Below are 14249 nucleotides of genomic sequence, written 5' to 3'. Positions count from 1 at the left end.
CATGGCCACTACCATGGATGCTGATCCCTCATATCCTTGAAGTGACAAAGAAGTATCATGTCCTTTGCAGTCCCCAGGATTCTGAGTCTATGATGTGACTCACACAGAACTGGAAATTCATGTCTTCCTTTTAGTTTTACTTTGAAAATTGGGCACTAGAAAAGTGCTGTTTCTTCCACTATGTTGCTCCATAAATGTGTAATTGTGAGCCTTCCTATATCCATCCTATCCCACCTCCACTTCCATGTTAGAAGTTTATTATCATGCTAAAATTGTTTCTCTTGGGACTTCTCTGGTGGTCCAGTGGTAAAGAATCCGCCTTCCAATGTAGGGGACACGGGTTCGATCCCTGGTCGGGGAACTAAGATCCCACATGCCGTGGGGCAACTAAGCCCACACGTCACAACTACTGAGCTTGCGCATCTCAGTGAGAGATCCTGCGTGCCTCAACGAAGATCCCGCATGCCACAGCTAAGACCCGAGGCAGCCAAAAAATAAAAAATAAAATAAAATAAAATGATGAAAATAAATAAAGTAAATAAATATTTTTTTTAAAAGTGTTTCTCTTATTTTCTCAGGTGGTCTTCAGCCCCTCACGCTGTGAGAGCTGGTCATGTGTGAATTCTAGCAGAACATATTACTTACAAACAAGCCAGTATAGAGAAGATATTTTCATATTTCTGCATGGCCAGGACTTTCTGAGCAGAAAATGACTGGTAACCTGGGTCAAGGTATGACTCAATAGCAGTCTTAAGATGGTGAAATGATCTGGAAAGAGATTTACGGGTTTATCTCCCCAGAGATATGTGTTTACATTTCAAAAGGGAATAAAACCAGGATCCATTCATTTATATTCTAAAGAGTTGTAACAACCTGGGGACCTTTCCTGGAGAGAGTTTATTAACATTAAAGAGTGAAGGTTTTTCTCTCCCTCTCAGGAGGGGAGTGAGACAGCTGAGCACCAATTGCTATATAAACTCTCAGATTCATAATTTCATAATTTCTTGGAGGTAGTATGGACCTCCTTCGTGTGGGCAGACTTTATCTGACCTTATCACACTGCCTTGAGAGGTAGAATGAGGTATAGGGAACTGGCAACGTTATTGTTACTAAGAAAGAAGTTTGCTCTCTGAGCAAGAAACCTTGCATTTGCATTCAGGATAAAACAAATAAATACCGATATTAAAAACCATCAGCCAGATCTGTACAATACTTCAAGTATGTAGGTTTCAGACATATGGAAGAGGCTTTGAGACAAACTACATGTTGCCTGTTTAAGGGCTATTAAGTGAATGAAATTTCCTTCTCGTTCCTCCTACACTTCTGACTTCCCACCTCCAAGACTAGCACAACCACCACTTAGTAAGACATTTCCTCCATATTGTAATCATTTTGACCTTTCAGGGAGAAACAAAATGCTTTACACCAATAGTAAGGGTTATATTAAAATGTATTTAAAATATATTAGGAAGTCTAGGCTGAACTGAATCTCAGTCATTACAGCTGCTGTGGAAATTCATTACTTTCATAATTTAATTTCAAGGTCAGTCACGGAGAAGTGACAGACTGTAATAGTCCTTCCTATCTCTAATATCTAATATTTCTGTCTTCCCAATAATCTGTCCTTACCGCCTTCTTCTGATATTGATCTTACTTCTGTCCATACCCCTTGCCTCTGGTCACGGGGATAGGCAGGTCACCCAGACATGTCCAATGATAAAACTTGATCCTGCTAGCAACAGAAATCAGTCCAAGTGAAATAAGCATACCCCCAAGTGACCAAGAAGATTGCTCTTCTTTGATGTGTAGAAAGTAGGAGGAAAACAAGCATCTCTACTTATCCTGGAATCTTGAGCTATAAGCCTAAGGCTGCTGTTAGTGGACATATTCTCTACTGAAAAAAAAGGTCATATCTTAATTTTTCGTATTCATTTAATCAATGCATACATATTAAAGGCTAATGATGTGATAATACTTGTCTAGGCCCAAGGCATGTACAGGAACGCCTGCCTCTAGGAAGTGACAATCTATCTGTGGACCATTGACACTGAAGAGGATGTACTAAATGTCAACAGACTCATAGAAATAGATCCCTGTTGTCTCTAGCTGAGACTTGAGTCAGATCTTAAAGGATAAGTTCAATACACAGATGTAGAGGAGGAGGAGAAAATGGGGAAGATGACAGGAAGGAGAGTGGGAACAGCATGGATGTGTTTTAACTGGAAAATAATAAATACACACGTCCGGATGGAGCAGAGGGTTTATACAGAGGATTCATGGGCAGTGATTGTCCACGTTGAGTGCAGTCATGAGGAAGCCAAGAAACAGTGAAGCATTTATCCCAAAATCAATAATATTGAGCATACTTGGATGATGAAACATCAGGCAATACATGAGAAGCTTGAGGCTCAGGGGCATTAACTAATTTGTGTAAGGTCACATTTAGAAGTCAAGGAATTGAGTTCTTCTGATTCCTTACCTGTATTCCATCTATACATTGTACTGACACAATGGTACCCTTCATTATCATTTCTAGTTTGGGTGCTTTCTATTTGTTCCTCTTACTGGGCAAAATACATAGGAATGCTGTAAAAAAAACCTCTTTTATGAAAACTTTACATAACAGAAGCAAGAAATTACAAATTATACCATCTCTACTAAGTGAAAGAAGTCAATCTGAAAAGGCTGCATACTATTTGATTCCAACTATATGACATTCTAGAAATGGCAAAACCATGGAGACAGTGAAAAGATCAGTGGTTACCAGGGGATTGGGAGGGGGAGAGGGATGAATAGATGGAGTACAGTGAATTTTTAGGACAGTGAAAAATACACTGTATGAAACCATAATGATGGATACATGTCATTATACATTAGTCCAAATATAATAGAGTATACAACACCAAGAGTGAACCAAAATGTAAACTATGAACTTTGCGTGATTATGATGTGTCTGTGTAGGTTCATCAATGGTAACAAATGTACCACTTTGGTAGGGGATGTAGATAATGGGGGACACCATGCATGTGCAGAATCAAGGGAATTGATTCAGAATCATGGGAAATCTTAGTAGCCTCCCCTCAATTTTGCTGTGAACATTTAACTGTTCTTTAAAAAAAAAGTCTTGAAAAAATTTATACCATCTGTTTGGCCCACGTGTTCTCCAAAATAATGGAATTTTCATTTTCATTTACAAAGTGCTTAATAATAGAATCCTCATTAAAAATACTTTATTTTTTTCTATTCTCTTTGGGTTCCCTCTGAAGAAAGAACTGCCGGCATCTCAAAGATCTCTCAACCTGATGATGTTGACATTGCCACAAATTTGCATCAGCCATCAAATTTACAAAAATGGCATTTCAATGTAATCTGTTCTGTGAAGAATGAGCTACTTTAAACATAATATCATTGAATGTACTTTCAGGGCCCTCAACTTTCCACAGCAATCTGACTTTGCAAATGAGATCTCTGAAAATGGGTCTCGTTGGGTGCACTCGCTACCAAGCTATTGGCAGTTTGCTATAATTCAGGTTTTATTGAAGATCCTATCAAATATGTAAGTATTTAATGAGTCTGATGTACATCAAGTTTATTGTGCTTTCATCTGCCTAGATTAGTTTTATAAAAAATAAATAGGTAAATTTTTATGTAATGTTGCCCTAGAATTTTAACATACTAATAACCCACAAAATTGCGTTTTCAAATTAACTCAGCATTCATATCAAGACAAAAAGCACTCTTCAAAAAAATTTACTTACTCTTTACTAAGTAAAGTAATTTATGGAAAATTAACTACAGACTGTTTCATCACTCTTTGGATCTCTCTCAATTTCTAGCCTCCCAGTGAAGGTAAAGTGGGAGTTCTCTCTACAGAGACCCACCCCTGCATCATTTGCATGTTTAAACAGAGGTTGGCCTGTATTTGAAAACCCCATTAGCAGCAAAGTCTGGTCTAGTCAAGACTTTTTGAGCATTCTGCCCCTTTTTTTTCATGCTTGGTAATAGACTCTCACTCCACTCCCTTCACCGTACCCTATGGCCATCATGCAGAGGCTCCATTTAGTCTTGTTTAAAGTTGCTCTTATTTTGGAATATTATTTCTCTTGTGGCAGCTATTTTCCACGGGGGTTATTCTGTCCACCCAGGAACATCTAGCAATGTCTAGAGACAATTTTGATTGTCACAACCTGAAGTGGGAAAGGGAAGAGGTCCTATAAGCATCTAGTGGGGTAAGTTCAGGGATGCTGTTGAGCACCCTTAATGCACAGGACAGCTGCCTCCACCCCAAGAAAGAATTACCAAGACTCACATGTCAATAATACAGAGGTTGAGAACTTCTGCCTTAGGGTCTTTAACAACTCAGATATAAAGCTGGGCAGAACCTGGTAGGTTGGTGGCAAGGCAAAAGAAAACATGATGCTTTGTCTTCCATGTCCTGGACTCTTCCTTTTTTTTTTCCTTCTTCTTGTCACCTTCCACTCCTTGCCTACTGCTCCGTGTTCTCTCCTCAAAGTAAAATGTACTCTCAGGACAAAGTTTGATAAACTTGCATAAAAAAGTGACCAATTCAACGTTGCACTAAGATTTTTTTAAAAATCAAGAGCAAAATATTAGCCCAAAGGTAGAAATTTGGGTATTAGCGATCTGTATATGAGTTTTTATTTGAAGAACGTAGCCCTCCTTAGCATAGCCAGACACTGACAAGGGGACTAATCCATTTTATAAATTCTATATAACCTACAAAACTCTGCATAACCATAATCACAGAACTGATCTTATGTTCTTCCTCAAACTCCATGTGTGTAGTACATCACCCAACAATTCCAATTAGCAACCAGTGAATTTTAACAGCTAAAGCTTTTTTTTTTAGTTTGTTTCTTATAGAGAAATTTCTTTTTTTTTTTTAACATCTTTATTGGAGTATAATTGCTTTACAATGGTGTGTTAGTTTCTGCTTTATAACAAAGTGAATCAGTTATACATATACATATGTTCCCATATCTCTTTCCTCTTGTGTCTCCTTCCCTCCCACCCTCCCTATTCCACCCCTCTAGGTGGTCACAAAGCACCGAGCTGATCTCCCTGTGCTATGAATTCTTATTGAGAAATGCTAGGTATTAAGTCACCATAGAGATCACACATTTTAAACCTCATGTTCCACATGTTCAGATGACCAGTGGGATTGTGACAGAGCACCATCCTTTCTTTTAAGCCCTGCTGGCTTCAGAGCAGAGGCATTCTCCCTCCATGAGGAATCCGTGTGTGTATGTCAATTGTTTTACTCACAGCTAAAGTTTTTGCTTTCATTTCTTTGACAACCTCTCTACTTACCCATAAAGAAACTATATTGTTCCTGTTTAGGAAAGAGAAGAACCATTGGGGACAGAAGCAAAATAATTTATATACCTTGTATATTTTAGTTCTTAGCCCACTAATATCTACTTTTCCTTGACATGTATTCCATTTTCTACTAGTTATTTATAAACTGTTTATTTCACTCTCTTCTACCTGGCTTCTTTCCTAGTGATCTTCAATAGATGCTGAAAAATAGAAAGAATCTAAATGTCTTGCTTATCTTTTCTGTTCAATTATGAATTTGATGTGGACATCAGAATCAGGAAGGTACCTTTAGTTAAGTAGCCCAAGTATTCAATCGCTGCAAGGAAGGGTTGAGATGAGAATTTTTAAAGATCTGAAAATTGATAAATAAGAGCAAAATCTTCATTAGCAACAACAATCCAGGATGGATTGCTCTGTTTCATTGATTTTTTATTTTTCAGTTAAAAAAACTTCAACTAGAATATCATTTACATTTCAAGACTTTGGGTGAAAATTATGTTAAAATATTTCCATCAACTAGGCACACTGCCCTTGCCTTTATGTCGATTTTGACCCAATGGGCACCACTCCTTCTATTTATTAAAGCACCCCTAGGCTCAATAAGAAAGAAATCTAAAATGTCTCTTGAACAATGCTGAAGTCTTTGTGTGCACAAAGTCACCTATAAGTTGGCAATATGCTCTGCATGTCACCTGCGGCAGTAATCATTCCAACCAGTCATGAGTTGAAACTTCTGTCTCCATGTCCTCCACCCTTCTCTGACACTCTTCACTCAGTGTCAGATCCAAGGAAATGCTATGCGCCAGATATACCACAGGAAGCTGAGACTTTGTAACAAAATCGAGGTAATGGGTCAGTAACTGAGAGCTACAAAAATGTGACAGGGTTTCCTTAAGGGTGAAAAAAATGTTCTTAAATTGGAGGGTAAAATAACTGTTTCTAATTATTCCAAATGAGAAAAGAAATACTGTATGGCTTGCATTGTGTTGCTCTATTGAATGCAAAGGGCAAGCCTATTTGAAAAAAAATTAAAAATAGTGCTGAATTTCAGCTAATTACAATGTGGATATATCATATTTTTTTAACATCTTTATTGGAGTAGAATTGCTTTACAATGGTGTGTTAGTTTCTGCTTTATAACAAAGTGAATCAGCTATACATATATATATATCCCCATATTTCCTCCCTCTTGTGTCTCCCTCCCACACTCCCTATCCCACCCCTCTAGGTGATCACAAAGCACTGAGCTGATCTCCCTGTGCTATGCGGCTGCTTCCCACTAGCTATCTATTTTACATTTGGTAGTGTATGTCCATGCCACTCTCTCACTTTGTCCCAGCTTACCCTTCCCCCTCCTCATGTCCTCAAGTCTATTCTCTTCATCTGTGTCTTTATTCCTGTCCTGCCTCTCGGTTCATCAAAACCTTTTTTTTTTTTTTTAGATTCCATATATATGTGTTAGCATACAGTATTTTTTTTTCTATTTCTGATTTATTTCACTCTGTATGAGAGACTCTAGGCCTATACACCTCAGTACAAATAACTCAATTTCGTTTCCTTTTTATGGTTGAGTAATATTCCATTGCATACATGTGCCACATCTTCTTTATCCATTCAGCTGTCGATGGACGCTTAGGTTGCTTCCATGTCCTGGCTACTGTAAATAGAGCTGCAATGAACATTGTGGTACATGACTCTTTTTGAATTATGGATATATCGTATTATTATTGTTATTATTTCTAATTCTAAGTTTGTGAGGATTCTCAAGAGCAACAATCCCTAGATGTGCTCTTTATTATGTGATATTACACTAGTCATTTTCTGCTTATATTTCAGAGAGCAACCAATGTCTGTTTATCTGTTGTTTTTCCTTGCTATTCTAGACTAACAAATAGCTACAGAAGTCTTTGTAAATAACCTTTTCCCTGTAGAAGGAAACATGTTTCTACTAACATGTCTTATTATGTAGAACTTGGAACACTGCTATATCTGACCTTTCAGAGATATGTCTATTTTTAAAAGCCTAGTGGGTTCCAAATTCCATATATAGACCCATGAAAACTCCCACTGATGCTGAGGTAAGTTTCTTCTGTGCATACAGAGGACCCGATTCATTACCCATTCATAACTCCATCTAATATAGAGTTAATTCTATTTGTCTTCTCTCCATCCCTGGACTTTCTCTCTACTCTCATTCCCCCATATATACAAATACACAAGGCATGAGGGACTTCAGAAAGGGTCTGAAGCCAAGAGACACCAGTCAAGAGAAAAAACTACTAAAAATAGGCTACTCTTTGACACAACTATCCAAAGTTATGGGTTGTTGTGCTAACTCAGTAGAAATAAGTCTTTTTTCCATCTCAGTGTACCAGAGAGCTATGACAGGCTCCCATAAGTAACTGTGTCTCACCACGACCGTGGTTCCCCCGTGGGCAGCCGCATGCCCCTGGAAGAGGGCATGCAAGCCTTTGCTAGAGGAGCAGGGCATATATTAAAGTCTAACCCTTTTTCAGTAACCACTACCTCCTTTGATTACTTCATGTCCATGTACTACCTAAAGCCTTTATGCTTCTCCCTGGTTGTCCATGGTCCTTTCTTATCTTCTCAAGAAATAGACAGGGAAATGTTTTTCAAGTTCAAGATTCCAAGTTCCAATCACATATTCACTATTTTCTAGACTTGTGACCTTTTTCCAGTCTCTTAACTGATTCAGAACTCCATTTTCACATTCATAATAGGAGATAATAAAAATCTGCCTATTTCATAAGGTCCTTGTGAGAATCAAATGCTTATATATAAAAACTGTAGAGTAGTATACACTGCAAAACAATAAATTATTATTCTGCTAAACTATTCCAATTCAAACTCAAGAAATAAAGAGCACCCTTTTTATGATCATGTGTAATTTAGAAGCAGAAAGACCTATGGGAAACAATGAAACAGATTGATTCAGGTATGGAAATTAATCATGGTGCTGACATTTTGGTCAAACCTAATATCCATGGTTACCTGTCTCAGAGAGCAATTTTGTAGCTTCCAGCACCTTCTCAGTATAAACTCCAGCTTCATAGTTCTCCATCTCAGCATTGATGATGTGTATGACTCGAGCTGCCCGGCCCCTGATAGCCCCTGCAGTCCGGTCCAGAGTGTCCACATCCCCCTCTTGAAGGGCTATCACACACTTGTTCACGTCCTCCAAGATATGATTTTCTGTGGAGAGGACACATACACATTTATATGATTTTATACCACTGACACACTTAAAAACCTATTGAAGATAGATTCATTAGCTCACAAGCCATCACCTTGTACATCTCAATACATGCCTAATAACATTGAAATTATATTTAAAGAACATAGTTTATAATTACAATAGTGGTTCTCAAACTTGAACATCAACTGGAGGATTTGTAGCATCATAGAGACTGTTGCGTGACTATCTCAGGGTTTCTGATTCACTAGGTCTGGGGTTGGGCCCAAGAAATTGCATTTCTACCAAGTTCCCAGGTGATGGTAATGCTGCTGGTTTGGGGACCACACTTTGAGAACCACCAACTTTAAAAATATCTCTTTCTTTGTTTCAGTGTTTAAGATTTATTGGGTGAAAAGGTCTTTTAAGAGTGGTAGTGGCAGCGAACAAGAAGTCACCAAGCAGCAACGTTTCTAAACATGTCCAGAGTTGCACTTTGGGTTGGATCATGTTCTTATTGAGGAAACATTTAAGGGAGACTTTAAAATGAACAAATATCACCCTATCAGTCTTCCAATGTTGTGTCATGCATAAGGTATATGCAATGGAAACTGGTCAGGTGAAGAGGATCACAGAGTTCCCCACAATTGAAATACAATCCAGTCTGTGGCTGGTTCCCTCAGATTGGAGTCAAGGTCAGGGATCACGCTCCATCATTGTCCAAAGCAGAATCCAAGCAGGCAGGATGACAGGCTTTTCTCTCTACCAGCCTAGAGGAAACATGCAATCTGGTCCCTTACAGTTTTGCAAGTGTGCAATTTTGTATTTTCCATGTCCAATGTGAGATCTGTTATTATGTCCCTTGAACATTCTTTAGAAACAGAATTCTAAGGAAATGTTCAAAAAGTTCAGTACTCTGAGAAAAAAAAAAAGAACTTAAGCTGAAAATATACATATACACACACAATAGAATAATAGAACAAGCTTGGAAGTAGTCTTAAGTAATCTGGTAACCCTTAAGAAAGTATAACTATTCAATGAATAGTTAATAAAGGACTAAATTGAATGATTACCTCTTTAAGAAGTTTCTAGAGCTAGTTCTGATTTATAATTTCCTAAAGAAGCAGAGATGGGAGGGTACTCAGCAAATCCCAATCTCTCCCACGGATCTCTCCTTCTTTCATTAAACAAATCACTCAGAGAAAATATTTGTTTTTATAGGACATTGGATAGAAAATTGCAAAGTATAACACGTTTCATAAAGGAACATCTGTTTGACCTCATACAATATGATTTCCTCACTCAACTATTTATAAATTTCTGATTTCTACATTCTCTAGTTTCACATAGAAATTAGAACAGAAAAAAAATGAAATGTTTAAATTTTAATATTTAGATATCTTAAACTCACAAGAAGTTATTTCCTGAATGCTGATATCTTCCTGAGAAAATGAGAAAGACAGTTGTGAAAATAGAGACTTAAAGGCTTTCATTTTGATTAAGGAACTTCTGAAATCACCTCTATGAGATCTTGGATTGGATCATGCAAACTCACCTAAAAGGACACCTTAAAAAAAAAGGTTTACTCAAATGAAACTTGGCACAGGATTTTAAATACAGAAGTTTGATTCAAATAGGTCTCTCTTACTGCCCTGCTGGATTCCTCCAGACAATTAAAATATGTCGTGGTCCCCGAAAATGGGCAACTGCGAGGGTGTTCATGTCAAAAACAGGCATTTTCTTTGAATGACATAATGTAAGAATAAGCATAGCTACCATTTTTCTGTGCATAGTTTAAAGATGGAATTGAATGCAAAACAGAGGAATCTGTCAATTACATTAGATACTAATGTCTCTGGAATTAACAAAATTTAAAATGTAAGAAGCCCATTCATGACCTAATATCCTAAAATGAAATGATAGTTTTTAAAATCTAATTTCCAAACTAAAATATGCAACTAATTTAATTAGGAGGCAAGAAAAAGAATATGCTCTCATAGGTATAACTACAGTTGACCCTTGAACAACAGAGGTTTGAACAGTGCAGGTCCACTTATACATGGATTTATTTCAGTAGTAAATACTACAGTACTACAGAGCCGAGGTTGGTTGGATCCACAGATGCGGAACTTCCCATCTATAGGGGTCACTGTAAAGTTATGCCCAGATTTTCAGCTGTGTGGAGGGAGGGTCGGTGCCCCAAACCCTCAAGTTTTTCAAGGGTCAACTGTATACATTAATTGAAGGAGGCCATGATATCAAAAGCATTGCTCTTAATTGAATTGCCAATTAATTTGTTCAATGGTTAGTCACATTAATCATGTGTGAATAAAATATTAATTTTACTAATTTGCCTTTTACTAACTGACTCAGTTTTCTTCATCAACTCTTTTTATGAAATGTTGAGATAGTTTACTCTGCATTTCCCAACTTTACCCAATTAGAGGCACCCCTCTTATAAAAAAATGAATTACAATTCCTTCATGATAGTAGTTATACCAGTGGATGATATATATGTAAAAGCCACTATGAGAATGTTTTAAAATAAATTTGTGCTTTATTAATCTAAGTACCAATAATGCACTTGAAAAGAGTTATATTGTTCTTGTAGACATATTATTTGATGAAAAGATGACACTTGGTCTATATATGGTTTCCCTGGACCCCTTGTAATAACTTCTCCACTCTTAGTCCCTACACCCTCAGGTCTGGGGTTCACAAGTTTGGAATTACTCTGGTCTAGTATCTAAAAAGGGCAGTGAATTATTCAAAGGCAGAATCCACACTTAACTCATATTTTCATGCCTGACAGCGCCTTACAGCAGACAATCAAAGAAGAAATCCTGAATAAACATGCCCATTGAAGAGGGACAATCAATTATATATTTTTATCCTAAGGTATTTTCAGGAGAAAGAATTCATTAAGTAAGGAGATAGAGGAATGATGTTCCAACTAGAAAATAACATATAAGAGAAAGTAATAATAAAAAGCACCTGTATTCCAGAGATGATTCCATTGCTGGGATAAACCCCTTAGGTACTTCAGATGCCTGAATGTAAAGTATGGTTTTTAAACATCATAAAACATTTGACTGCAACGTATTTTGTGGTAAACTTCCTTGAATTTTTGCAACCTTACAATTTCAGGAAAGATGTAATCTTGTTAAAAAATCACAGATGACCAAACTACCTGATTATTATAAGCTTTAAAGCTATAGTTTCTAAATTCAAAAGCAAAGTTCAGTCTGTGGATTTTTTAATGAAACAAACTCAAGACCCTGTAGTCAAAAAAACCAAACAAATAAAAGAGGAAAAGGCAAACAAAACAAAATGTAACTTTTAGACATTATGGGATTGAGTTAACAGCTTTTTCAGATCTTAGATGCCTGCTATTTTGTGAGCCAAACCCAAGAATTCAACTCTCAAGTGATTAATGCCAAGATGCTCATTTTAAGACACTATTAAAAATTTTAGTTTTTGCCCAGTGGGAAAAGTTTAAGTGTTCTAATACAGCCATTTCATTTTTTTTATAAGCCCAGACCACATCTGAAAATTGGTTTTGCTCCTGTAATGTTAATAGCTCCCCAAACTTGTTGCATTTCAAATGGACAAATTAAGCACTCAGACACACAAGTTCAGGTAGCATGAAAAAAAAAAAAAAAAGAAAGAAAAACAAAACTGTCCCTTAAAAAAAATCTTTTCTGTTGTTGTTTTCAAAATAGAGCTTCCTGCTAGAATAGATATTCCCTTAAGAAGACACTGATACATAAAATGTCATTAATGCCATTTCAAAATATCTCCTGGGCCAACCTTGCAATTTACTGATGCAAATGTTTTGGCTCCGGCTCAGAGAGGAGATGAGAAGTAGTTTCCCCAACTATCGGGCTGTATCTACAGCCTACCAGCAGGACAGAGTGGGCTATGTCATTATCTGTCAAGCCCATCTGTGGAAAGGTGCCTGCCGCCGTCGATTGTCAAGTCCAAAGGCATGCTCTAGCAGGTCCTTTCAAGGCTGGCTCCCTGACAGCGCCTGTTCATTTTCCTGTCATAGCATGCCGCCACGCTTGTACCACTGGGGTTGGACTGTACTGTGTTATCAGCGGAAGCCAAAGTCTTTTCTTGTTGCTGGTAATAATGAGATGCACAAAGGAATGGCAGGGAGAAAGGTGGCAGAGAGGCAGACCCGGTGGAAGTAAATTAAGAAAAGCTTTGCACTACTGAAACAGTCTGAGATAAGACCTCCTCACCTTGCTTTTCTCTACCCTCAGAAATTTTCATACATGCATTTAAAGAAAAGGATAAGTTGGGAAAGCTTTAAGTTCTGAAATGATTCCTCTTTGAAAAAGGTACTATATGGATATTTTCTATTCATTTGTAGATAGAAGGGGAGTAGAGTAAGATTTCCAGGGGCTGTTAGGATTGCTGTGTGAGATCTGAGGCTGGTTGGAGAGTCCCTCTGCCCCTTTTGGGGACCCCTATAGTCATCCTGGCAAAGACTGACTAGATACAAGAAAGATGCTCAGTCCTGGTGTCCATCCTTCTGTTCCCCACCACTCAAATCCCCAATATGTCTATCCAAACAATTTCTAAGCACCTTATGAAAGATGCATTTCTTGCATATCTTTTATGTTGTTAGGGCTCATGCATCAGTGAAGCAAAAATCCCAGGAATGGCAACACATTGAGTTCTTTATTATCCAACCCTTGGATATGGGTATGTTTAAATGAATAGTTGCTTTGACAAGTCATCAAAAACAAAGCACCTTGGGAATGAAGAATAAGACAGGTTTCCAAGAGGGAAGAGAGAGTGTGGAATGGTGGTACCAGAGGGGATGGCGAAGTGTGAGGGGGTGGGGAAGGAGCTGCAATGAAAGCTGGAAACATCAAAGGCAAATTCCCTTCTATCTAGACTTATTGAGAACTATATAGATTCTGGAAAGAGGATAATCTGGATTTTAATTACACCTCTGCCAAGTTACCTACCTCTCAGTGACTTGCTTTTCTCAAAGGAAGACTCAGAATAGTGATACCTATCTTATAAAATTTTTGTGTGAATTAAAGCAAATAGCAGAAAGTCAGACAAATTATAGATACTGAGCATGTGTTCACTCATTTTTCCCGTCTCCCTTGCCCTGCCCTCCATGATTTCAAAGTTGGCTTTTCCATCATCCATCAGATCTACAGATTCAACTATGCTGTTCTCAGACAAGCTTTAAACACAAGCCCCCAGTGGGAATTCATTGTCAGTTTCTTGGTAAAAGGAAAGATTGCAACTAGAGAGAAGTTTCTAAATACACTAAGCCTCCTGCAGAAATCCCTTCCACACTGTTGCAGTCAGAGGCCCTGTCTGTCTGGATCTCACCAACTGTGCTGCAACCCCTCCCTCTCAGACCTCAGTAAGTCCTGGTCAAGCCTAGGGCACACCTGAGCTGGCAGGTGTGAGTTCCATAAGCCTGTGGGTAGAGTCAATGGTCAATTTGAATTTTCAAGAGTCACTTGGTTATTTTAATGCCTCGCAAGGAGGTTGAGGTTTCTGGTGACCTCCTCCCCCATGCCTCCCATAGAGACTTTTCTAGGTGAATTGGGCCAAATGTGTCTAGTCAAATGTGTTTGGAAAAAGGTCCATTAGTTGGCTGGTAGCCAAATTTGAAACAGCATGATGTGCCCCGTTAAAGTTCAAATTGACTACATGGTTATTCAAATGTGCCAACATCCTT

General features: G+C 37.9%; 1 protein-coding gene across 1 annotated transcript in view; it reads right to left on the bottom strand.

Annotated features, from left to right (window-relative positions):
- LOC133074640 (catenin alpha-2) overlaps window positions 1–14249 on the bottom strand; it is a 244239-nt gene that overhangs the window by 83347 nt on the left and 146643 nt on the right. The window contains exon 5 of the mRNA XM_061168566.1: window positions 8353–8553. Coding sequence (XP_061024549.1) covers window positions 8353–8553 — 201 coding nt within the window. The remainder of the gene's footprint in view (window positions 1–8352; window positions 8554–14249) is intronic.

Source organism: Eubalaena glacialis, chromosome 14 (genome assembly GCF_028564815.1).
Source record: "Eubalaena glacialis isolate mEubGla1 chromosome 14, mEubGla1.1.hap2.+ XY, whole genome shotgun sequence".
Classification (NCBI taxonomy): Eukaryota; Metazoa; Chordata; class Mammalia; order Artiodactyla; family Balaenidae; genus Eubalaena; species Eubalaena glacialis.
This window is presented reverse-complemented; position numbering and strand designations above follow the sequence as displayed.